At 43.1% G+C, this 27,357-nt stretch overlaps 1 protein-coding gene across 4 annotated transcripts in view; it reads right to left on the bottom strand.

Annotated features, from left to right (window-relative positions):
• robo3 (roundabout, axon guidance receptor, homolog 3 (Drosophila)) overlaps positions 1-27,357 on the bottom strand; it is a 515,549-nt gene that overhangs the window by 45,731 nt on the left and 442,461 nt on the right. For 3 of the 4 annotated variants that reach the window (XM_059639127.1, XM_048562049.2, XM_059639126.1), the window contains 7 exons: positions 22,439-22,563; positions 16,677-16,848; positions 12,078-12,272; positions 9,590-9,613; positions 6,338-6,380; positions 6,094-6,242; positions 2,698-2,976 (listed from right to left, as the gene is read on the bottom strand). In XM_059639127.1, coding sequence (XP_059495110.1) covers positions 2,698-2,976; positions 6,094-6,242; positions 6,338-6,380; positions 9,590-9,613; positions 12,078-12,272; positions 16,677-16,848; positions 22,439-22,563 — 987 coding nt within the window. The remainder of the gene's footprint in view (positions 1-2,697; positions 2,977-6,093; positions 6,243-6,337; positions 6,381-9,589; positions 9,614-12,077; positions 12,273-16,676; positions 16,849-22,438; positions 22,564-27,357) is intronic. The other variant, XM_059639125.1, reaches the window with a different exon arrangement.

Here is a 27,357-nt window from a genome sequence, read left to right as displayed (position 1 = left end):
TTTGTTAGCCACAGCTGAACGACTTTTTTTGAGCTTTTGTACCTTATACAAATGTATGTTTGCTGCAAGTCATGTAATAGTTATTTAAAGACTATCCATTGCCTGTGTAAAGTTATGCCTTTTAATGTGTTTTCCCAATGCATCTTGGCCAGTTCATGCCTTCATAATTTCCTTTATTTATATTTAACATCTTTATTTCAGAATAAACTCTCTTACTTACAATCATAATGTGAAATTCTTCAGATTGTGGTCACTCATCTCTAAAAGTTCTCTTATAATAGGATTGCTAATTAACCTTTTTAAATAACATAACACTGGATCTAAAACAGCACGTCCTCGAGTTGGCTCCTTAACTAGCTGGTCTCAAAAAGCATTCTTACAACACTCCAGAAACTCATCCTCCTGTTATACTGCGTAGTTGGTTCACACAGTCCATAAGTAGCTTGAAGTCATCCATGATAAATGTGTTACTCTCATCTCCTGATTTATACCATGCCCCACACGACTACAACTATTTAGTGGCCCATAAATAAATCCAATCAATGTCTGCTGCCCCATGTTATTTCTAAATTCAACTCAAACATTTTGTTCTTCTGATCGGAGATCATCCCTTATTAATGTATTGATCCCACCTCTGGTTATCATCACAATTCTCTCTCCTCTCCTTTGTTCTGTCTTTTTTAAACATCACACATGTAATGAATAGAACCACTCTTTTTGTTTAAAAGAAATGCCTGAATACTTTGGCTTGTTTTAAAACAGCAGATAAATTGGGTCTGTGAGGAAGTTATACACAAAGGGAGGGATAATTTTTAAATTGTTGCTGCTGACCAATGGAGCTGCGTTAATAAAGAAGGGGAGCTGTTTAATCCCTCATCACCCAGGAGCATAATGTTTTGGGGTATCCCTTCTGAAACTAAAACAAATTTGGGAACCATGCCCAAGGTGTGGTCATAACAAATAATCACGTGTGAAGTCCTGATCCAAGATCTACAGACACACATGCATATAATGAAGCTCATATATATAGAAAAAAATGAGAAATGAACCTAGAAATCATGAGTAAGCAGCTCACTCATGAAACAGACACAGAAGCATGCATAACACATGGGTATCCATACATGCAGACATAATTAATGCACTTACATTATCCCCTCAAACACTCCAATTATTTCCTGCCTCCTATTGTTTCCCAAAGTTTCTCAAGTTATTTTCAAGTGTGAACCCTCCTTTTAAAGAAGAGACAGTAAGACTACGCTGAAAGAGAATTAGACAGCACTCGCCTAGTGGATGTTCCTGCTGTTTAGGCTAGACTGGGACCCACCATGTCAGAAAGATTCACTCCACTAAGTTAGGTGACGTACACCAACTGCTAAAAAGATGAATATTTGACTCAGCAGAGAGAGACCCAGAATTGCCCCAGGGATTTTTAGGAATCCTTGTTTTCCAAGACATGTTATTTATTTGAGACTGTGCTCGGCTGACTGTATAAAAAACAGCAGGCAATTCAATCTCATCATCATTGCCCCTGATGCATTCATCCGTCTACGGAGCCAATTCGGCAGTGTATAACTAAAGTCAGTCAGAGCCAGATTTGGAGGGTTTGGTCGAATCAAACTAAATTAGCTAGGAGGCTCTCTTTCTTGCAAAACATGGTGGATGTTATCTCAAATATTAATTTTATGTCTGGAGATTGATAGATTTCATTCTGCCAAGGGCAATGTGCGCTAAGGTGAATGGACATGTGAAATTAGGATATAGATCAGACATTGAATGGTGAACAGGCTTGAATAACTGAATGGCCTAATCCTGTTCCTATTTTCCTACAGCCTGACTACAAAGCTGCATTAGCAAAAGCGATTACAGCTTAAATGTGGAAGCAGGCCATGCAGCCCATCAAGTCAATTACAGCCCTCCAAATAGCACCTCACCCAAACCCACCCACCTACACTCTCCCTGTCATCCTGCATTTCTATAGTTACTCCACCCAATCTGCACAACATGGGGCAATTCAGCTTGGCCAGCCCACCTAACCTGCACATCTTTGGACTGTGGGAGGAAACCAGAGCACCTGGAGAAAACCCAAGCAGACACAGGGAAAATGTGCAAACTCCACACAGACAGTTACTGCATGCTAGAATCTATCCAGGTCCCTGCCACTGTAAGGCAGCAATATTAACAATTGAGAGATAATAGGATCTGCCGATGCAGGAGTCTGAGATAACAAGATGTGGAGCTGGAGGCACACAGCTGGCCAGGCAGCATCAGAGGACCAGGAAAGATGACATTTATTCAGAAGAAGGATCCAGACCTGAAACATCGGCTTTCCTGCTCCTCTGATGCTGCCTGGCCTGCTGTGTTCATCCAGCTCCACACAGTGCTAACCATTGAGCCACCTTACCACCCTATAATTTTCTCGTTTGTACTGTTGGAGAATGTAAAAAGAGCATGAGAAATAGGGTAAAGGATCTTAATTAAGTAAAATATTTTGAATAGTATTGCCAGCTCACCACACTCTGGTCTTTCTAATCCATTGAAAGAAACCAATAACAAATTGTTCAGCTGATGAAGGATAGCAGAGGATATCCAAGATGTGCCAAGCTGATGCATTGATGTTTTTTGTCTTTCTGATGCTAATGGTACCAACATTAATTTTAGTTAAAAATCAGTTTGATAAAATGGTGCCAAACATCTTACCAGCTTCTGACTTCCCACGTTCAGGCTGTGAGTACTGGGCATTGGAGGGTCCAGGTTGTAGGCCCCAGTGCCCGTTGACAGAGTCCGCTGTGTATTGGTTCTGAACTCCAAGTGGCACCACAGGTGTGCTGGCATAAAGTGTGGTCTGCTGAGGTGGGAAGGCCCCATTGAATGTGCGCATCTCATCGCTGGCAGAGTCAATAGTGCTGTAGATGGGGCCATCCGAGACCATTGTTCCAAATTTTTCCGTCTGGGCAATATAATTGGAAATGCCAGCATCTGGATCAAGATATGCAGCAGGTAAGACAGTCAAACACAAAGAGGTTTGTCAATCAAGTCTATTGGAAGCACAGGTTAACATAGCATATAATGTTCACTGATAATTTACTTGGCTTTCCTTAATGTGAATGCCCTAAAAATGTTGGCGTCTACAAATCAGTAGACTTTGTTACAGCATATTATTTCCTCCTTATCCCTTGATGGATGCCCGTGACAAAGCCAGCTAATGTGGCCCATCCACAGTTGTACTGAAAGGAATGTTGAGGGCAGTTAAGTGTCCACCACATTGCTTAGGTCTGATGTCATCAGACCAGGTGAGGATGGCAGATTTCCTTTGCTAAAAAAAATTAGTGAAGCAGATGGGTTTTTACAACAACCAATGAGAGATATCATGGTCACCATCACTGAGGCACTCTTTCAATTCAGGACTTTTTTTAACACGAAATTTGATTTCTACCAATGTCAGTGGATTTGAGGCCATGCTGTCACTGTATTATCTTGGGCTTCTGGGCAACTAGGCCAGTGACATCACCATTTTGCTACCTTGAGTACAGTATTTCAGGTAAAGTGATATTCTGGGGTTAGTTCCCCCAAAAGGTCATTTGTGGAAACCTCCAAGTTCATGGTTGGCCTAATGTTCAGTACATGATAAACAGGAAAGATACTTGAAAAAAGTAATGAAGTCAGTGGCTTGGGAAAAGTGTTTGTATCAACAACCAAAAACAATAGTCTCTGTCTTCCCAATATCTAACTGTTAAAAAGTTTCTGCTCAGAAAGCAGCCTGACCATCTGGAATGGTGCAGAGATCAAAACTGGGTGCTGTCAGAGAAGATATGAATCCTGATATTATGTTTTAGATGATGTCACCAAGGACCAGTGTGTTAGTGAGAAACAGGATGGTACCAAGAATAGACTTTTGGCACCCGGCAGTGGGATAACAGTGGCTGGGAAGAGAACACACTGCAGGTGATTTGCTGGTGACTGGTACGTGGACACAAATGGAAGCTGGTCACCCAGCTGGACAATGGAGGGTCCTGGAGGGTGATTCTGTGACTAAGGCTACAGACAAGTTGAGAAGGGTCATGAGGAATAGCTAATCAGGATTACCATCACGTTATCATTTATTTGTGAATCTGTTAAGGACTACTTTTCTGCTGATATAGGCACAGAAACCCAAGTAAAGAAGTTCCTCCCAAATTCCCTGTTGTATTTATTGGTTAACATCATTTATTCAGCCACCATTGTTGGGCTTCCAAAAATTGGTAGAGGTTGTTCATCCCTAATATTCTCATTTCTGGAAAAAATGAACCCCAGTCTGTTCAGTCTTCCTTGAAGACATGCCCTTAAATCTTTTCAACATCTTCTTAACTACATCTATACCTTACAGAGAGTCTACAGAGCAGGATTGTATTCCAAATGTGGGGGAACCAAGCTTCTACCCAAGTGTAACCAGCAGCGCTGTACTGAGGGAAGACTGCATTGTTGGGTGTACATGTCACGATCTATATAAAATCTGTTTATTCTAACATTTCCTGTAGCACATTAAAAGATATCGGAGGTTGTTCATGCATCTTATGGTCAGCATTATTCCCTTGGCTGCTGCCATCAAGAAGATTTACTGGCTCCCCAGTTCACTGACTGTCTGAAGTCCAGTGTGCAAAATGCCTGCTCAGGTGGGATAACAGAATCCTCACAGCTCAGAAGGAGCTGATTTGTTACATCATGGCTGCATTGGTTCTCCCAAGGAACAGTTCATCTTGTGCCATTCCTCTGCCTTCTCTCTGTAACTGCATTTTTAGTCTTTTCCCTTCTAAATACCTAACATAACAGTAAATGCACTGTAAAAAAAAATTATCTACTGATAGCATGTCAAAGCAACTGATTGAAATCTCTATCATCGTGCAAGTGCAGGTTCTTTATGCAATAGTGGTGGGGGGGGGGGGAGTGCTGATTGTGTCTGTGTGTGGTGGAGGGAGTAAGTGATTGTAAAATTGGGAAATTTCCGCAATGTGCCCTTAGGTAGTCGGGCTTTGTATTAGCATATTTAAATTGCATTCCCACAGTACAATCGGGAACCTGAATCCAATTTAACAGCAGACAGCTAGATTTCCCAAGGCTCGGGAAAACCAGCAGCAAAATGTAGTCAGGAGCTGATGAGCCCCACAAGAAAAATGGCTCCTTGTCCCTCAGCCTTGCACTACACTGATCTGCTCTTGAGCATTCTACACAGGCGCCTTATCAATCTCCTGTCCGTGCCCTATGTTTGGCACTTTGCCACTGCATCACATTCAAAAATAGGAATTCGGCATAGATGGGGCTGAGGGCACGACATGTGCTTTGATGTGGGCATGCAAGAGTTGGTTTACTGACTCCATTGTCTACAGGCCTAAATTGATCTGGCACAACACTGAATTTTTACTGCAGTCGTTTGAAAATTAGAATGTACTTAAGAACATTTTTAAACAGTATGTTGTTATCATTAAAAGCTGTGGGTTGCAGTAACAGCTTAACCAGTTGACCACAGTTCTTTGGGGAAGGCAACCAAAAGCTGTTAACTGGCCCGGCCTCCACTTCATTCCAGTTACAAATCAATACAGTTCGCTCTTAACTGTCCTCTGGAGTGGCCACACAAGTCACTCAGTTGTATCAAACCGCAGACGCCTGTGGCTCACACCGGCTGCGAAATCAATTAGAGGTGGACAATAAACGCCAACTTCTGCCAACATCAGCTGTATTCCAAAGCCAATTTGGAAAAGGCTTGCTACAGCAAAACGCCCTCACATGTCGCCATTTAAGTTTGATGAAACGGTCACTTATCTCATGACAGCCAGCCTGAAGTGGCTGTGCATCATTTCATTGGTTTCCTGAGAAGGGGGCGTACATTTATGATTCTTCGCTACCAGTGCGGAATTGTGCCATTGTGTCCATAGGCAGCACAATTCAGAAAATCAAAAAGGTGGCCTGCTGGTGTGTAATCAGCAGTCCCTGGGAGTATGTTTCTCTCACTCTCCCTATGGTATCATTCACACAGCACCAACACCCAGGGACACATAATGGGTGTTGACAGACAGATCTCCTGCCCTTGTGCACACTCACCAATGCCAGCAGCTTACTTACCATTGTAGAATCGCTCTGTAGCTTCATGTTTTGCCACACAGGAGCTGGCAGTGGGTTCCTTTCCATTCCCATTCCGCATCAGGTTGGAAGCTGGCCACGAGTCTGCCAGCCAGGGGTAGTTGGTGACGTTTGCGTTCAGCATTCCTGGCCTAAGAGAAGACATCAGGAAGTGAACACCATAACCTTGATTCACTGATCAAAAACTTCAGCAGATTTGTTTTTAAAGGAGCTGATTGGAACTTACCTGCTGCTTGCAATGCCCGCGGTCTCTGCGTGTGGAAAAGCTACTGCATGAAAGCAAACACCAGTTAAAACTTTACAAGAAACTGTATCCTTAAGTCACAGTGAAGGCGTAGGATAATTAGAATGGAAAAAGATTATTACATACAGGCCATTGTAATGCAGCCTTGCACAGTAACCTCCCACCCTCTAGTATCGCTACTTTATGGGAGAAGCAGAAAGAAAAATCTGTCATCAATTCATGAAAAATGTGGATAATTTCCAAAAGAAAACAAAAAAAAGCATCTATATTAAGTCATAGTACATTAAGCTCATTCATAAAAATAATGATGTCAGGGATGAGAACCTTCAGTTCTATATAAAGATTAGACAAGTTGTGCCTGTTCTCTTTGAAGAACAGGTTGAGAGAAGATTTGTTCGAGCTGTTCAAAATCTTGAGGGGTCTAGACCAGAGTTCCCTCTAAGCTGCAGGGCAATGTGGGTGGCCAGTATGAGGTTTCTCTGAAATTCTGTGCACTCTGTTTTTCAGTTCCAGTCTCCTTGCTATAGGAAAGATGTTGTTAAACTTGAAAGGGTTCAGAAAACATTTATAATGATGTTGGCAGTGTTGGAGGGTTTGAGCTATAGGGAGAGGCTGACTAGGTTGGGGCTATTTTCTTTGGAGCATCGGAGGATGAGGGGTGGCCTTATAGAGGTTTATAAAATCATGAGGGACAGGGATAGGGTGAATAGACAAGGTCTTTTTCCCAGGGTGGGAGAGTCCAAAGCTAGAGGACATAGGTTTAAGGGGAAAGATTCAAAAGGGACCGAGGGGGCAACTTTTTCACACAGAGGGTGGTGCATGTATGGAATGAACTGCTAGAAGAAGTGATGGAGGCTTGTACAATTACAACATTTAAAATACATCTGGATGGGTATATGGATTAGGGTTTAGAGGGATATGGGTGAAATGCTGGCAAATGGGACGAGGTTAATTTAGGATACCTGGCTGGCATGAATGAGTTGAACTGGAGGGTCTGTTCCAATACTGTACACCTCTATGACTCTATGATCGGTGTGCCAAAGCATGGGTTTAGAAGTTACTGCCATGCACTGACCTTGGAGGTGCACAAGTCAAAGAGAAAATTAAAGAGAGTATTGGTCTGAACAGGGTAGATATACAGAACCTCTTCCCAAGGATTGAGAATCAGAGGGCACAGAGCTGAAGTGATTCACAAAGAAGCAATGTGAGCTTAGGGCATAATCATAGAATCATGCGGTACAGAAGAGGCCCTTTAGCTCATTGAGTCTGTGCCACCAAAAGTACATTACTACCTATAGTAGTCCCACTTTCCAGCACTAGGCCCATAGCCTTGAATGTTATGACACTTCAAGTGCTGATCCAAGTACTTTTTAAACAAGGTTTTCCATTTCAACTACCATCCCAGGGAGTACATTGCAGACCCACCATTCCCTGCATGAAAAGGCTCTTTCCTCAAGACTCCTATAAATGCCTGCCTTTCACGATAGATTTATGCCACCTCGTTATTCACCCTTCAACTAAGGGGAAGCGCTGCTTTCTATTCACCCTGTCCATGCCCCTCATAATGTTATATACCTTTATCAGGTTGCCACTCAACCCTCCCTGCTCTAAAGAAAAAACCTGAACCTTTCCAGCCTCTCCACGTACTTTTCCCCAAAGTATTTTTGAATACTCAGTCCTGTATTATCAAATAGCTATGCATGTGCCTGAGACTAAAATATTGTTACAAAGCGAATGGCTCACATCTGGATTGCACTTCCTGAGAATGTGATGGGGAGAAAAGAGTCAACTGAAACTTTCAGAATGTGGATCATTTAACTGGACTTTACTGAAAGGTAAACTGGATGCCACATTTCTTACATTAGAATTGTGACCGTATTTCATAAGCACATCAATCCTTGTAAACCACTTTGGAAATGCCCCACAGTCTTAAAAGGTATAGTGTAAACCCACGTCCAAACTCCATATCTTATGGAACGGTCCATAACAGATTATAATAGTAAAGGGATTATTTTTCATTCTTTTCGCCTCCTTGATTCTCCTGCAAGGCTCGATTATGAGCTACAGTTAAGAGTTGGAAACATTCCTGTTGACTTTTGGGTAAACCCAGGCCCTTCTAAATTGGGAATAGAAGTCAAAAGCGTCACATATTCAGACTTTACGTAGTCCCTCATGCAAGGGCACATCAGTTATTAGAGGACACCCCACTTTGCAAAATGCAGCCACATTTCTGGTGTATGCTCCTGATGGATGTAGCTCCACATTGGTGACTAAAGTTAGCTTGGAGAAACTGCCTGATTTTGTGCCTTCAATTATTACAATAGGTTTTCCTCTTCCTTACAGCTGATGAATGCTCAAAATCTCAGGCTCAGGATAAAGAAAAGTGGCTTGAGATCTGTGACTTTCCATCCAAGTACCGGATTATCCCTGTCCTGGGATCTCCAGCATTTTTGAGAACAGGTCCCTTTGGTAGCTCCAGACTGATAAAGCCATCCCCTAGGCTTTTTCAAAGCACTTCCATAGACCATTAACATGAAGGCACAGTCCAAAAAGCTTAACTTCCTGTTATATATTCAATACATAGAACAGACGTGACAATGTGCTTTGAGAGTGGAGTTGCTTGCACTTGCAAATTGGATGTGGTCCATTTTTTGAACACCCCTGTATTTTTAAAAGAGTGATCGTATGTGATAAAAATCACTACATTTCTGTTTTTTGGCATCTGGACCCAGCCAGATTGATCCACGTTAATTTATTTCTGTTTTTTTGCTTACAGCAGTTCTTTGAAAAGAAAATCCATTTTATTGACCAGCTCTCTCCGCAAGGTTGACAGGCAACCATTTTCTCATCAGGTTTCCAAACAGATCAGCTCTCCCAGCCTATACTTAATGCAGCATCACAAGGGGGCACAATATACTGAATAAAATTGATCTGGCTGACGGCTACAATTCTGGATAAATCATTTAATTTAAAAAGACAGCCAGGAATTAGTTTGCAGCTCTTTTAATAGGAGTGCACTGAACCTTTGCAGATGAGGTAATTTTGTTGTGTCTGTGACAACGGAAAAACTCATTGGAGTGTTGCTGTGTAAAAACTGGGTAGAGTGATGCATTTATTGAATGCCTATGACCTTTGGAGCTTTGTTTCACTTCACAGTCACAACCTCTGTACCTTTGCAGACCACAAGGAAGTGTTTCAAAATATCAGAGAATTGAAAACAGCTGCACAACATACCTGCTGGCGTGTATGCAAAGGAAGCTGTGAAAGAAAGAGGAGAGAAAGAAGATAGTCAGCGAATTCAATCAACACTTCAAAGTCACTGAGCCACCAAGACCATGCTGTTAACTGTCCATATTCCTAAGGGAGCATCCTGAGCTATTTTCTCTGATGGAGCTCCTCTGATGCAGTCTAACCCAGAGCTCTGGGCTCAAATCCTACTTTATGATGACCATTTGTGGTCATCAAATCCCAACGTGGCCAGCAGCCAACCTGAAAATCCTTCCAATGAACCTATGCGGGCAGTAAGAACGGGAGAGTTTCCTGGTCAGACACTGCATGTTGGGTCTTGTCACCATCTATACTCTATGGCAAGAGACCTCAGTGCTTCTGATCTCTCCTGTGGTAGGCCCAGGTCTTAATCATTATAGAATTATTGCGGCACAGATTGAGTGAACACACAGAGAATTTGAATCTGGCCAAAAAAGAAATTGAATTTACTTTGTTTGAGCAAACATAGGGTCATATTAGAAAATAACAAAATTGCTGACATGCTTTTTTAAAAGAAACTGAAGAAAGAAACTGCAGCCCCAGCAATACAGTGCCCTGTGCAGGATAATTCATCAATGGGGCAGTGCCTGAGATTGCCCACATTTCAAGATCTTTCATTCAGTTGTGCTCCAAGAGGGAAGGTGACTGTGAGGGGAAATGGAGCGAGTGTATCCTGAGGCAGTTTGTTTGACCAGTTGCTTCACCATTGACCGGGCTGAAGCATGGTAGCTAAGGAAACAATAACCATTTCTCCCCAAGTCATTGCCAACAGTGGCCAGTGCTTATTATTAGTTATTAGCTTGAGTGGTCAGTTTGGTGGTGGGTTGATATAAGAATCGTAGAATCCCTACGGTGGGAAAGCAGGCCATTTGGCCCATCAAGTGGACACCAACCCTCCGAAAAAATCCCACCCAACCCCCCAAAAAAAATCCCACCCAACCCCAACCCCTACTGTATCCTATGCAACATTATATTTCCCATGGCCAATCCATATAACCTACACATTTTGGACTGTGGGAAGAAACTGGAACACCGAGAGGAAACCATAGACAGAGGGAGAGTTTACAAACTCCACACATACAGTCACCCAAGGCAAGAATTGAACCCAGGTCCCTGGAGCTGATGTCGCAGTGCTAACCATCGAGTTGCCCATCTGTAACACAAGTCCTTGCACAGTTGATATTTTGAAAATATTCTTGCTCTAGTTTCCTATCTTTACCACATATTTCTTGATTCCCTTATTGATTAAAATCTGTATATCTCCGTTTGAATATGCTTACTGACCCAACCTTGACAATAAGAAGAATGTCACAGATTCACTACCCTTTGAGTCAAGAAATTCATCGTCATCACTGTTTTAAATGAGCAGTCCCTTACTCAGTTTAGGGTAAGCAGTGGCCTGGTGGTATTATCACTACACAGTTAATTCAGAGACTCAGGTAATGTTCTAGGGACCCTGGTTTGAATCCTACCAAGCTAGATGGTAGAATTTGAATTCTGTAACAACCTGGAAATAAGAGTCTGATGATGACCATCAAACCCTTTCGTTCACTAATGTCCTTTAGGGAAGAAATCAGCCATTCTTACCTGGTCTGGCTTATATGTGATACCAGGCCCACAGTAATGTGGTTGACTCTTAGCTGCCTTCAGGGCAATTAGGGATGAGCAATAAATGCTGGCCTACCAGTGAAGCCTCGATCCCATGAATGAATTCATACCCTCTCATTGTCGACTTTCCCACAAGGGAAAACAACATTTCTGGGTCGACATTGTCAAGACCCTTCAGATTTTTACAACTTTCAATAAGATCTTGTTCTTCTAAATTCCAATGAGTACAGGTCCAGCCGATTCGACCTCTGCTCATAAGGAAATCCCTCCCACCTACCAAACCTTCTCTGAACTGCCTCCAATGCCAGTATATTTTTCCTTTGATGAGGGGGAAGGGGAGGGAGAGGGGGAGGGGAGACCGTTCACAGTATTCTGGGTGTAGTCTAATGAATGCCTGGTGACTTAAGCAAGACCTCCCTATTTTTATACTGCATTACAGTTTGTAATAAACCTTTTGTAGTGATTGGAACCAACTGAATCTTGTTGCCTATGAGATCTTTGATTGGGTTGTTAACTTGTGCCTATCAGGAAGCCCTAGCTGACAAACATAAACATGGGGTTTGGAATCTCCTTAATTCAGGGGACTGACTCTGAGCTAGTGTACCGTGCACAAGTAAATAAGGGGTAACTTGGGGATGGGAATACTGGCCTCCATGCATTTATTTCATCTCTCTCCTCTTTCTTAGGGATGTCACTTCAGAAGGTAGGTTTTATCTACATGTCCTTTTGTAGATTAGTTTTTAAATTTTGCTCTAACATTTCTAAGCAACGTTTTGGGATGATTTGCTAGATTAAAGCTGCTGCACAAATAAAATGTGATGCTGTTGCTCTGCCTTTCCTCCCTTACCAGTGAAATGACTGAGCTCTTTCCTTTTCTTTCTGCGGCAGTACAGCCACACACTGAAGCCCATCAGGATTACCCAGCATGCTCCCCCAATGCCAGCGATGAATGCTGGCCGTTTCACCACATCTGTGATCTGCTCTGCCAGGCTGACATTCTCATTGTCCTCAACGGGCACTGGTTCCTGGTCTGAAGGTAGACCTGGGAAGAGTTGGACAGATTAGAAAAGAGATTATAAAAATGATGAAATAAAGTACAATCATGATAGAAGTTTATCTTGCAGAGCAGTGCAAAATGAATTGTTTGCTCATTTTTAATGACTATCCAAGATTAAAATTTTTGCCTAATCATCAATCTTGCAATACTATTGCTCTTCCCTATTTGTTTATGAATTCCTCAGTCTCATAATCCTGCTCACAAAAATAAAACCAAGAACTGCAGACACTGAAAACCTGAAACACAGAAACTCAGCAGGTCTGGCAGTATCTGTAGAGAAGGCAGCAGAACCAGCACTTCCAAAAGCAGTCACACTGAGCCAAAAGAGAACTTCCTTTTAATATATTCTTTGCTGATGTAGTCATAGGAGATAAGTGTCAACAAGGGCTCTTTGAGCTGCTAATTCTCTGCTGCCAACCAGCAGTGGTGCCCCCTGATCTGCACCAAGCACCTCAAACCAATCCAGGAAGATCAGATATTGGTCAGTGAGGAGAATGAGTGGATCCCATCAGCCAACCAGATTGATGAAAACAGAGCAGTCAGGTGAAGGGAATGAAATAGCAAGCTAAACAAGAGGATTGGTGTGATTAAAGAAATTGGTAAATTCGGTAGAGAGAAATTAATTCGTCTTGGTGGCAGACTCTTGATGATTAAAAGCACAGCTCAGCCAATCTGTGTGATGTAAAGAATTACAAAGACTTGCAGAGATCCAATGTTTTCTCCCTCTAAAGCAGAGTAATTCAAAACTGAGATCAATAGTTCTTGTTCATCAAGAGTGTTAAGGGTAACAGGAACACAAGGCAGGTCTATACAATTACAGTACAGATGATCAAATTGAATAATGCCTCTTATCCCAGTGAGGGTGCATTCAAACTTCACTCATTAATTCCTACAGTAATGCAGCTCCAGGCAGAGATGATGTGGTCAATTGGAGCTTTAGAGCCATGTCCCCATGCACTGCACTAGGGTGGGTGGTTATGAAATGATTGTTTAATATGTCTTTGATAAATAATCCTCTGTAAAGTGATGTATCAGTCTGGGGAGTGCAAGAACTTCCTGCTGAATACAGCTTCACACTGCATTGTGTTTACAAGCTAATCTACCAAACATTAAAAATATATTTCATTGCTTGTTTGTGTTCGATGTTGCTATGGTCTCAGTGGTGTCCAAGTTGTCATTTGTTTCTATGGTGCTTGTAATTTCTGACTCAGTTACAGTCTGACGAATTGTTTGAACTACAGCAGGTCCAGGTACGTTAAAGAATGAGTCACATATCACACACCATATATTCTACCATCCGAGAATCTTACAGCACAGAAAGAGGCCAGTTAGTCCAGTATATCTGTGTCTACTACCTGATTAATTCTGCACCAAATGCTGTCCCTCTGGACAACCCTTTTTATGTTGGTGAGTCTGTTGCCAACACAGTTGCAGGGAGTGCACTCAGTGCCCAGGCAGTTGCAGGGCATGAGATGTCACTGCCAGAACTGCCTCCTCTTGCCCCAAAGATTAGAACCATCCATCACATTGAACAATTTAAAAATATTTCAAAACTGCAAAACAAATAAAACATTCTCTCTTTCAAAATATTCTGTCATGTGCAGAATCTTAAATACTGTGTGATCTTACTTTTCTAATCTTATATTCATGGTTCAGGATTGGAATATTCATGGAATTGAATGCAGCATTGAGACAAGTGCTAGTGGGTCAGTGAACCTAATACCAGTGGGGGGCAGTGAAGTGAATGCCAGTGGGGGGGGGTGAACCTAGTACTGGTGGGGTCAGTGAACCGAATACCAGTGGGGGCGTGGTGGTGGTGTGGTGAACCTAATGCCAGTGGGGGTGGTGAACCTAATGCCAGTGGGGGGGTGCATTGAACAGAATCCAAGTGCGGGGCAGTGAACTGAGTGCCAGTGGGGACACTGAAACTAAATGCCGGTGGGGGCACGTACTGAGTGCTAGTGGGGTCAGTGAACTCCCTGAGCAGCAGTAGGAAAACATACACTGTTTTTCAAAGATATTCACTTCCCTTTTGAAAGTTGGTAGTGAATCTGCTTCCACCGTCCTTCCAATCAGTAATCTGTACAGCTTTACAACTTTACCAAAATATATTCTTCTCTCTTTTCCTAACCACCATAAATCTGTGCCTTCTGGTTATCAACCTTGCCGAAATTGGGAACAGCATCTCCCTCTCTTATTTATCAAAATCCTTCACGATTTTGAACACCGCTGTTGACTCTCCCTTCCTCTAAAAGAGAGTTGTTAAAGGTTTCCAGTTTCTGTTCTTATATTTACAGCTCACTACTCGGAAGGGACCAGGCATTTTCTTTCTAGGAGTAACCGAGATGCCTGGCAACCTGGAATTCTCAGCCAAAGCAGCAGGTTATGGAATAACCCATATTGTCTTCATGTGTCAAGTTGCTGTTTGAATAAGTACAAACAAAGCAGTCAAAAAACAATTGGATCAATTTATCAGAGATAATGGGAACTGCAGATGCTGGAGAATTCCAAGATAATAAAATGTGAGGCTGGATGAACACAGCAGGCCAAGCAGCATCTCAGGAGCACAAAAGCTGACGTTTCGGGCCTAGACTCTGATGAAGGGTCTAGGCCCGAAACGTCAGCTTTTGTGCTCCTGAGATGCTGCTTGGCCTGCTGTGTTCATCCAGCCTCACATTTTTTATCTTGGATCAATTTATGAATGAGTCAGAAGAGAATTAGGGCATGCCATAGAAAGAAGATGATAAATTGCCCTTTTGCAATTTGGTGTGGAACATTAGAGGATGGAATGAGCAAATAAGCTTTGTATTTACACTACATGAGCCCTATATGCCATTATCAAGATGCCCTCCCTCTGGCAATCTAAGCTTTGTTCAGTAAATCATTCTACAGACCATTGCACAAATGTTGTTCACAGTGGCACAAGAGTCCCACGTCTGGAAGTCCTGGTCCTAATTCAGACTGGTGTTATTCTTGCCAGAGGTGTGGAGGGAGGAGGAGACCGGATGTGATTCCTGCACATTGTAAACTCAAACCTGGGATGGTCATTTGAGCTCAGCATTGAGTTCAAGTGGAATTAATTTTGAACAGAGTAACAGTAAGTGACAATTGATCACAGGAGATGTGAATGTGTGTAAAAAGCCAGATAATGTTTATGAAACTGTCAAGTTATAGAAATCCTCTGGTCCCTAATTGCTGGGTGAAAAACACAGGTCCGTACTCACATGAGGGTCATAAGAAACCACTCAATATATTATTCTGCTGCAACGATAGAGCTTTGCATAACTTTATCTATTACTTTAAGACTGCACCCAACTCCAAAGATTTGAGTGCACAATCCCAGTTGATGCTCCAGTGTTAAAAGACAGCTACACTATTGGAGATGTTATGTTCAGGATGAAAGACTCTAATCTTCCCTCTCAGCTAGATGTAAAAGATTCCTCTGCATTTCTTGAAGAAGAGTAGGAGAGTTCTCCCTATTATTTTTGTCAACAATCATCCCTCAAGCAGGAGCAAAAATTAAATTATTTAGTCATTACTATGTTGTTATTTTTCAGACCACGGCTGCCACAACTCCGAAAATACAACAGTGACTGCCTTTCTACAATTATTTCACTGGTTCAAAAGTGCTTTGGGACACCTTACATCATGAAAGAAGTTATATAAATGAAAGTTTGTCTCTCTCAAGGTTCAATTGCCACAAATAGTACAACCTGAGGTAATCAAGGGTCAATGGGCTGAATGAAGAGTGGCAGATTGAATTTAATTTGGATAAATGCAAGGTGTTGCATTTTGGAAAAACAAGGACATATATACAATTAAAGCAGGGCCTTGGGTAGTGTTGAAAAACAGAGAGGTGTAGGGGTTCAGGTACATAATTCTTTGAGGTTTGGAGCACATGGGTAGCGTGGTTAAGAAGGCATTTAGCGTGCTTGCCTTCATTGGTCAGATCTTCAAGTACAGGAGTTGTATAGCCTTAATATAACATTCCAAAACATTGGTGAGGCCTCTTCTAGAGTACCGTGTCCAGTTCTGGGGGTTGCCCAATTATAGGAAGGATATTATTCACCTGGGGAGGGTTCAGGAGATATTGGCATGGACTGGTTGGACCAAAGGGTCTGTTTTTCCTTTTCTATTCATTCACAGGATGAGGGCTGTATGATCAAGAGTGAAATTGCTCTTCCGCAATATTACTCTCCATGAGTAAAAATATGAATTGTTAAAAGCTATTGGACAGTTAGCCGCAAATTGTTATTAGACAAAACGTTACAAGGCATGGCAAGAGGTGCATGCTTTCTGCATAGCTCTTCAATGTTTTGTCACAGTAACAGCCACCACCCAGCACCCACCTCCATTTCTATAGTTTTGTCTCGAGTTGCTCTCACTTACTGATAAGGACAGTCGCAGGTTGACTTCGTACGCCAACTCCAGCACTGGTAGCCGCTGCTACTTCCACACGGTACAAGACGCCAGCTATCAACCCCCGCACCACTGTTGAATGGACAGTCCCATCAATCGACTTGTTGACGTGGAAACGGGTATCATTTCCCAGACACCAAATCTACCATAGCAAACAGATCAGATTAAGAACCGCAGCACTCTCAGGAACAAAATCCGCACTAAGATTGAAACAAACAAAGCTGTTTGTGCACGAGACGTTATCATTGGGATCTTTCCTTTAAACTTTATTTGTTTTGGAAATGACTTACAGTATCAAGATAATCTCAATTACTTTGTGCTCAGCGCTCAGCCACATGGGTCACTGTGTAGCTGTGGGCAGTGAGCTGAGGCAAGGCTTTGTGATAATGCCATTTTTTTAGAAACAACAATTTAATTATAAGGTTATTAATGGGGGATTAAGTGATTAGGCAGTGAGCGACTGTAACAGCAATCTATATTGACCAAAGGATTACCAAAGCTGAAAATACAATGCAATCAGTACGTTATTAATTTATAACGAACAAGAGAATGTTCTATATAAAAGATAGTGCAGTGAGTATATATTAATGGTGTATGTACATAGATCTGCTACTTAATGCTATTGATGGAGACAAAAGTAACATTTTGTTAGATATTGTTCTCAAACAGTCTTATTACCTGAAGATTAGGGTTTATTAAGACCCAACCCAGACCTGATTATATTAATCTGAAGGGACAACGTTGGAATTGGCACTGACAATCAATACTTAATGCTAAGTGTTCAGTATTCCTGCAGCTTCAACATGTTAAGTCTTTTTGAAAAACAATATGCAAAAAAAAGAAGCATCATGTCCTCAGGATTTCATCCTTCCAATCCCTGCCACTTGCAAAGAATCACATAATTGTTGTGGTGCAGATGGTGACTATTCAGCTCACCATGCTTGCCATGGTTCTGTTACCTTGTGCCAACCTGCTCCCTTTTCCTCCATGTCCCTGCACAGCATTACTATCCAAAAAAAATCTAATGCCCTCCGGAATGCCTCAATTCAAGCTGCTCTCACCACATTTCCAGGCAACGCGTTCCATGCCCTAATGAAAATGGTGGCAGAGTGGCTCAGTGGCTAGTGCCGCTGCCTCATAGCTCAAGGGATCCAGGTTTGATTCCAGCCTTGGGGTAACTGCTTGTGTGGAGTTTACACATTTCCTCATGTCTGGGTAGGGTGCTCTGCTTTCCTCCCACAGTCCAAAGATGGTTTCAGTTTGCCCAGGTAAATGTGGGGTTCGGGAATAGGGTAGGGGGTTGTGCCTGGATGTGATGCTTTTTGGATGGTCAATGAAGGCTGAATGGCTCTTTCCACACTGTAGGAATTCTATGCTTCTCACATCACCCTTGCTTCATTTGCACAACACTTTAAATCTATACCCTCTCATTCTTGTATCTTTTCCAAGCAGAAATACTTTCACATTATCTACTCAGTCCAGTGCAGAACAGACCTTCTCAGTCTTCTTCCCTCCAGGGAGAACAGTCCAAACATTTTAAATCTATTCTCATAACTGGCACCATTCCAGTGAATCATTTCTGTATTTTCTCCAATATGTTTGCATAGTTCCTGTAATGGGGCACCCAGAGCTGTACACAATTCTCCAGGTGAGATCTAACAGGTGTCTTATATAAGTTCAATGTCACCTTCTTGCTCTTATACTTTATGCCCCTGTTAATAAAACTGAGAGCCTGGTATGTTTTACTTCCTACTCTCTCCACTTCAATTCCCACCAGCTCCTGTCTCACTGATTCCAAATATTCCTCTCTCTTGCTGTGAAAAACTTTAACACCACAAAAAACAAATGTGTTTACATTAGGTAGGAGGCTGAAATTAAAGAAGTCTAAAGCTCAATCCTAATCCATCCACTTCTAGTTTTAATAGATGGATGGCAGGAGGACCGAGTTGCTCCCAAGAGGTGGGGAGGCAAATTAGATAGAACATTGAAGCTATGTGTTGCATATTCCTCAGCGATTCAGGAGGATTTGCGTTTCTGTTGAGCTGCCAGAAACAGAACACTGGCCTCAGCTATCCCCATCCCCAACTACTTAACATCCTCTTGACACTTCCAGTTGCTACACTGTTCATGGCCCACTGAGACTCCAAACGTCCCAGTCCTAGACTTCTGCCCTCTTTGAGGAGTCCAAGTTTTCTCTCAAATTATATATAACAGGATGTGTTTGGATTCTGTGGAGCAGTCCTGCCTGAGGGAGAACACACCAAAAAATCATTGATGGCATTCCATCAAATCATTTCCCCTCTGGTTGCAATTTCTGGATTTATGCTCCGACCTCTGGATATTAGATTATAGAATACTGAGGGACCTGGACAGAGTGGACGCAGAGAAGATGCTTCCATCAGTAGGACAGACTAAGAACTGAGGGAGCAGCTTCAGAGTGAAGGGATGACCCATTACAATTGAGGTGAGGAGGAATTTCTTCAGCCAGAGGGCGGTTAATCTGTAGAACTTATTGCCACAGAAGGCTGTGGAGGCCAAGTTGTTGAGTGCATTTAAGACAGAGATAGATAGGTTCTGGCTCTTAATTAGAAAGAGAATCAAGGGTTACAGGGATAAGACAGAGTGTTGAGAAATGTATCGGCCACAATTGAATATCAGAGCAGACTCAATGGACAGAATGGTGTAATTCTGCTCCTACATTTTATGGCATTGTGTTCTGAATATTAATATTTGCTTTAGACTTAGTTGATTTGCGTTTTGTTTATACTAAAGCAATATTTTGAGTTCAAGTCTACATCCTTCTCTCTGGTGTGAAAGTCACTCCCACTTTACTCACTGTTCAAAAATGCTTTCAGAGTGAATGGCCGATACAGAATTTAGTCTCAACAAACAACAGAGATTGAAACAAAGGACATGGAGACTGAAGACCTCACAACATGGAGTCCACTGACTACCCAGGGTGTCAGTCACAGTGCTGTGAACAGCCCAAGAGCAACTTAGGGAATGATGGTCTTTCTTCTTGAACTTCTGTAGTGCATGAGTTGATGCTGTTCCCATATCAGGGTTTAACCCAGTGATGATCATGTATCCAAGTCATGATAGCGGTGAGCACAGTTGTTGACCTTGTGAAGTCACTTTCCTTACAGCTGGAAGCGTTCCCTTACATTGCAACATGACCAAAACAGTCAGGTGCTACCAACTCAATCGTGAATAATTCAATAAAGACAGAGTAAGTGCTAGATCTGCTGAAAAACTTCCTCATCTGAAGTTGCAATTATGGCTTCAATGATTAAAGATACAGAGAAGAAGACAATGTTCTACCTTGAATGCCTCTTTTGAGCAAGGCTGAGGCAGCTGTAAAATTTAAAATTAAATTTACAGCTTTGTTCCTGCTCTTGTTCAACCTTCTGGTTGTAGAAACGGGTGGCCAGAACACTGCCTTATTAAACTATGCAACCGGAGTCCAACCACATGCATAAGGCTTTGAGGTAATTGTCAGAAACATTGTTGTAGGATCAGAATCCTGCAAAAAACTTAACTGCACTCTTTCCGCAAATTACATTGCATCCTTCCAATGATTATCACCCTCTCTCCTGTCAAAGTGTTGCCTTTCCAATTGAAGTTCCAGCCCCTGATGTGACTCTGTGAAGCAGTCCACAGATTTTCTTTCACCCACCCCACACCTCCTTTACATCACCGCCTCTCCCCACTGGTCCTCACTCATAAGTGACAATCTGCTTTCTGGAGCTGTGGCTTGTCAATATGATGCAAATGAGATCTCACCAACATAATGGTTTGGGCCTCTCACTGGGGACACTGGGTGGGTGGCCCCTCAGCTCCATCCACTTCCTACCTGCTTACTGCCTATCAATGGAAAGAAGCTCCCTGAGCTTTAAATGTGGGAATATTTCAAAGGCTCTGTCACTCAGTAGGGATTCCCCTCAACATGATGATTATTCTCCAGTACTTATATATAGGCTGATGCATTGCTACGTGAAGCCAAGACTATTCAGAAGAAACATCTGCACCAAAGAAGTTGATTTGGAATAATCCTACCTCTACTGTCCTGCCTGTTTGTGCCGACACTAGATTGATTCTTCCTTAGTGCCAGCTCACAGGAAAATCACTCCCACTTTACTCATTGTTCAAAAATGTTTTCAGAGTAAATGGCCTGTACAGAATTTAATCTCAACAAACAAGAGAGATTGAAATGTAAACTCTCTTCTATCATTCCACTTGCAAAACTGAATATATTTTCATAATGACTGAGCACTGAAGCTGCAATAGGATTTTCCAGACCCAGCACTACAATTTAAGAGTGAGGAAGCTTGATTATTGTCAGCGGAGATACAGTCCATGATCCAGGAGGCTGAGGGCAAGGTCAAGGAATGACAGTGTGAGGCAACTACATGTACATCAGCAGAGAAACAGTCAGTAATTTGCTGCTGCAGGAGGGGTGATTGATGCCAGTGTGAAATAGCTGGATGAACAGCAGCAGAGATACAGTCAATAACACAGTTGCTGAAATAGTGAGCAACGATATGGGGGAACTCGATTAACATTTGTGGAGAAACAGTTGGTAGCATGGGACAAATGGTTATGGAGCTGGATGAATCTTAGTAAAGAAACAATTTGTAACACAAGGGTCTACCTTTGTCAGCAGCAACTGGTTGGTAATCTGGATGGGGTACAGGAGAGGGTAAAGCACCACATGATACACAACCCACTTAATTGTCATTCCTTTGGGATCAATGAAATGAAAATCCAGCAGTTTCAATAAAGAACAAGCGATGCGTCCAACCAGAACACTCACCCAGCCGGTGAGGTTGATAATCCCACCGGCTATGAACAGCTCGTTGTTACTGAGGCTGACAGCATGAGGGAGCAGAGCTGAAATCAGCAGATATGGGTGGTTGTTCAACTGGTTAGTAAATTTATGCTAGCAGATGAGTCACCATCCTCTTCATCTCTGCTGTGTGACGAGTGAGTCCTCAGTGGAATTGAGAAGGCTGTTTCTCTCGTGAAGAACACCATCAATGATTGCCTTCATGTTCCACTCTGTCAACCTGTCTTGTCAAAGTTTGACACAAGTTTAGTTCTTCACTGTCTACACTGTAGATAGCTGAACAAAACTTGCAGCATTTACACTGACAGGGTGGCTGACGGCAGAGTGTAAAGCCTGTACTATGATATGTGCGTGCTGCGATTAGGCCAGTTTTCTGTCACGTTCGCCACAGAATTGATGTCTTTCCAATTTCAGATTGGCAAACATGAAGCCAGCTGCTATTTGGTTTAGAGTGTTTAAATCAAGAAAATGATACTGATAAAAACAATTCAACCGGAAATTAAGTGCCAAAGCGCATCCCACAATTCTTTGCTGTTAAAGCTTTTGAGTTGAACATGCATGACAAGATATATCCCTCCAACCTTGCTCCACAACCCCCTCTTTAGACAGGCTGGCTGTATCGAGAATAAAGATCAATTAAAATAATGAACATATGGTAAACAGTAACCTTAGCATGATTAAAGGCTCATTGTAAAAATGCCAAGTCCCCATGGATTTACGAGACTTCTTTTGTTTTCATTCTTCACCTCAGAACAATTATGATTAAATTCTTTAATTAATGTGTCCCAACTGTTGAGAAATTAGGCTAATATATTTTCAGACCCAGGTCATTAGCTTCCCCTGTCCCACTGTTCATTTGATTTATCCCTCATGTGTCCCAGCTTACCCTGTACTCCTGGATGATTCCATTCTGCTCCTCAGCAGGGGGGGGCTCCCAGGACACACTGATACTGGTGCTATTGCTCAAGCCAATTGTCGCCACGGTAACAGCTTGTGGTGCAGCAGCGGGGGCTGTTTTCATTTTGTGCAAAGAAGAAAAGAGTGTTTAAGTAAAGAGAAAGCACTCCGCAGGACTCTGAAACATCGCCTGTTGCAGTTAGTGTCCGAACATATTTGAGAGAAAATGAGTTGAAGGTTGCGCAGCAGTCCTGCAATAGGCACAGCTAGTGGGGTTCCGCTCATTGCAATCTAACATATTCCTGAATAAAGCTTCTTTTGAAGAAAAAAGACCTTTTTATTAAAATAAATATTCAAAAATACTGAGAAACAAGTCCACACAATATTCAAGCCCAGTATTGCTATGAAATTTGTTCCAAGCTGCCGTTACCACATTGATTAATTTGTCAATGTGAACCATTGCTGGGCCAAGGAAGATATATACCCGACGAACAGACCTTGGTAATGGCAAGCAGATTAGGTTAGAGTAACTCCTCCCTAAACAAAGGCAGGTGATAAAGGCTTGGTCTGGTTATTAATGACTTGGGTGCAACACTGCATGATTCCTCATTGTTTCTTGTCAGAGACAGAGGGCAGCCATTTCCTGGTGCTATTTGTGGGCCGTTCACTTCAGGCAGGGAAACCTAATGGCCCACAAAGTCCATTCCTTCCACAGGCCATGTGCGATCCATTGTATCACACTTTAACTAGCCTATTTAACCTCTCAAGGAAAGCCTCGAGTCCAAAAACATCATTAACAGACAGGAACCTGTTGCTCTTCACTCTTATTTTGTCTTTGTTTCTTTGTTTCTCATGTTAGTCAACATGTCAGCTCTTACCTTTGTGTTTCAGTAACTAGCCAAACTCCATATACACTGGGACAGAGCTGCAATCTGCATCCTAGTGAATGTATGTTATTAGAGCTTTGTTAATGGGGACTTTCCATGGAAAAGGATATTTACTCAGTCAGTATTTAACTGAATCCTCCCTCTCTCTCTCACTTTTGGTCTCCTTGTGCGATGTGGGACTCCACAGCTGGGTGACTGGACAGACAGAACTTCCTCCCAGAGCCTTTAGAAACACTGATTTGAAAACAGATGTGAGGGGGAGATCAGAAGAGAAAAAAGCGGAAAAGAATAAGCAGGAGATTGAGTGGCAGATTGTTGGCAGTCTGTGATCATTTGCACATTGTGTTACAGGCTTCAGCTGCTGCGGGAGTCCCTCCCCTTCCAACTATCTTGATCTTGGTTTATTGAATAGAAGAAATATAAGGATGTTAATTTCGCTTGATGTGATTTTACACCAGAGCTCTGCTGCTTCTTCAGGTTCAAAGCCAATCTGACAATGCAGCAGCCTGAGACCTGGTCACTTAATAATTCTTCTTCACTCTGAGGCTCGTGGTGGCACATCAAATAAGGTTTGAACTTCAATTTAAAGAAGAACTTCTTCCAATTTAAATACCTCAATCTATAGTTTCACGATGCTGTTGTAGTATCAATTAAAGACTACTGGAGTCATAGAGTCACAGAGAGGTACAGCATAGAAACAGGCCCTTCAGTCCATCACACCCACGCTGGCCAGATATCCTAAATTAATCAAGACCCATTTGCCAGCATTGGACCCATATCCCTCTAAATCCTTCCTATTCATTTACCCATCCAGGTGCCTTTTAAATGTTGCAATTGTGCCAGCCTCCAGCACTTCCTCTGGCAGCTCATTCCATACACGAACCATCCTCTGTGTGAAAAAGTTGCTGCTTCAGTCCCTTTTAAATGCTTGCCCTCTCACCTTAAACCTATGCCCTTTAATTTTGGATTCCCCTATCCCGGGGAAAAGACCTTGACTATTTATCCTATTCATGCTTGTCATGATTTTATAAATCTCTATAAAGGTCACCCCTCAGCCTCAGTGGCTCAGGGGAAAGCAGCCCCAGCCTATTCCACCTCTCCCTATAGGTCAGATGTGAGTCTCATATGAGTATAATTTAGGAGTGCCTCCTTTAGTTGATAAAATTGTCATGGTTTGGAATTGAATTGTTAAATGAAAGGAGTCATGCGACCTATTCTGGAATCTGTCTGACAGCAAACCTGGCTGCTTTAGTGGTCTGATCAAAAGAGGAGTCACATTGTGTTATTGAAAGAGAGGTGCCAAATGTTGATACCTGCTGTTTCACAATGAGAAGACCAGGCGTCTCCTAAAACTAAGTTGGTATTGTGATCAAATTGTAAATATTTGTGCTGGAACACATATTGTTGTTTCAAAGATGAAAGGCAATGGGAATAAGAGGTTCCTAATTACCATTTCTACTGCGTGTTTGCCATTTTATGGAGTCACAGATGAAGGAAACCAAATTGAATCTGGATTACAGGCTTCTTTAAAAAGGGAGAGATATTCCAGACAAAGGACAGTTGGAACAGCTGATGTAATGCAATCGCCTGGGTATGGAAGAACAGGAAGATATATATTGGCCAAGCCTGCATCATAAGCAGGGAAATGCAAACTCCATTGATTATAACGTGAAACTTACAATTGGGAGCTTAAACCTCACTTGAAAATCTAGTTGGTCAGGAGCTAAAACAAGTCTGCAGGGTTCCCTGATCTGGAGCTTGGGACAGAATTTCAAGGGAAAGCTCTCACTATGAAAGATAGTATTAGGAAAGAGGGAGAAAAAAAAACAGAACTAACAACTGTGTAACCTGTGAACCCAGGAGAAATAAATGTCTACAGAGTCAATAAAAGTAGAAAGGGGCAAATTATGATTGGCAGCTTAAGGTATAGTTGCCCAAGGGAAAAATGTGCTTGATCAACAGTGTTTCTTTAGTTTGACACAGTAAATGCTAAAATAAAAATGAGCTCTTATTGAGTGCCTTTTTCAGCTAGTAACTGAAAGTTTAAATTTCTCTTGTTTTCAGAGATCACAACATGATGATAATAAAAGGTGAGGCTGGATGAACACAGCAGGCCCAGCAGCATCTCAGGAGCACAAAAGCTGACGTTTCGGGCCTAGACCCTTCATCAGAGAGGGGGATGGGGTGAGGGCTCTGGAATAAATAGGGAGAGAGGGGGAGGCGGACCGAAGACGGAGAGAAAAGAAGATAGGTGGAGAGGAGAGTATGGGTGGGGAGGTAGGGAGGGGATAGGTCAGTCCAGGGAAGGCGGACAGGTCAAGGAGGTGGGATGAGGTTAGTAGGTAGGAGATGGAGGTGCGGCTTGGGGAGGGAGGAAGGGATGGGTGAGAGGAAGAACAGGTTAGGGAGGCAGAGACAGGTTGGACTGGTTTTGGGATGCAGTGGATGGAGGGCAAGAGCTGGGCTGGTTGTGTGGTGCAGTGGGGGGAGGGGACGAACTGGGCTGGTTTTGGGATGCGGTGGGGGAAGGGGAGATTTTGAAGCTGGTGAAGTCCACATTGATACCATTGGGCTGCAGGGTTCCCAAGCAGAATATGAGTTGCTGTTCCTGCAACCTTCGGGTGGCATCATTGTGGCACTGCAGGAGGCCCATGATGGACATGTCATCTAAAGAATGAGAGGGGGAGGGGAAATGGTTTGCGACTGGGAAGTGCAGTTGTTTATTGCGAACCGAGCGGAGGTGTTCTGCAAAGCGGTTTCAAGCCTCCGCTTGGTTTCCCCAATGTAGAGGAAGCCACACCGGGTACAATGGATGCAATATACCACATTGGCAGATGTGCAGGTGAACCTCTGCTTAATATGGAAAGTCATCTTGGGGCCTGGGGTAGGGGTGAGGCAGGAAGTGTGGGGGCAAGTGTAGCATTTCCTGAGGTTGCAGGGGAAGGTGCCGGGTGTGGTGGGGTTGGAGGGCAGTGTGGAGCGAACAAGGGAGTCACGGAGAGAGTGGTCTCTCCGGAAAGCAGACAAGGGTGGGGATGGAAAATTGTCTTGGGTGGTGGGTTTGGATTGTAGACGGCGGAAGTTTCGGAGGATGATGCGTTGTATCCGGAGGTTGGTGCAGTGGTGTGTGAGAACGAGGGGGATCCTCTTTGGGCGGTTGTGGCGGGGGCAGGGTGTGAGGGATGTGTTGCAGGAAATGCGGACACACGGTCAAGGGCGTTCTCGACCACTTTGGGGGGAAAGTTGCGGTCCTTGAAGAACTTGGACATCTGGGATGTGCGGGAGTGGAATGCCTCATCGTGGGAGAGCAGATCCTCCGACACTTCTGCCATCTACAATCCGACCCCACCACCCAAGACATTTTTCCATCCCCACCCTTGTCTGCTTTCCGGAGAGACCACTCTCTCCGTGACTCCCTTGTTCGCTCCACACTGCCCTCCAACCCCACCACACCCGGCACCTTCCCCTGCAACCGCAGGAAATGCTACACTTGCCCCCACACTTCCTCCCTCACCCCTATCCCAGGCCCCAAGATGACTTTCCATATTAAGCAGAGGTTCACCTGCACATCTGCCAATGTGGTACACTGTATCCATTGTACCCGGTGTAGATTCCTCTACATTGGGGAAACCAAGCGGAGGCTTGGGGACCGCTTTGCAGAACACCTCCGATCAGTTCGCAATAAACAACTGCACCTCCCAGTCGCAAACCATTTCCACTCCCCCTCCCATTCTTTAGATGACATGTCCATCATGGGCCTCCTGCAGTGCCACAATGATGCCACCCGAAGGTTGCAGGAACAGCAACTCATATTCTGCTTGGGAACCCTGCAGCCCAATGGTATCACTGTGGACTTCACCAGCTTCAAAATCTCCCCTTCCCCCACCGCATCCCAAAACCAGCCCAGTTCATCCCCTCCCCCCACTGCACCACACAACCAGCCCAGCTCTTGCCCTCCATCCACTGCATCCCAAAACCAGTCCAACCTGTCTCTGCCTCCCTAACCTGTTCTTCCTCTCAC

Source organism: Stegostoma tigrinum, chromosome 32 (genome assembly GCF_030684315.1).
Source record: "Stegostoma tigrinum isolate sSteTig4 chromosome 32, sSteTig4.hap1, whole genome shotgun sequence".
Lineage (NCBI taxonomy): Eukaryota > Metazoa > Chordata > Chondrichthyes > Orectolobiformes > Stegostomatidae > Stegostoma > Stegostoma tigrinum.
Note: the sequence above shows the minus strand (reverse complement) of the source record. Positions and strands in the feature narration are given on the sequence as shown.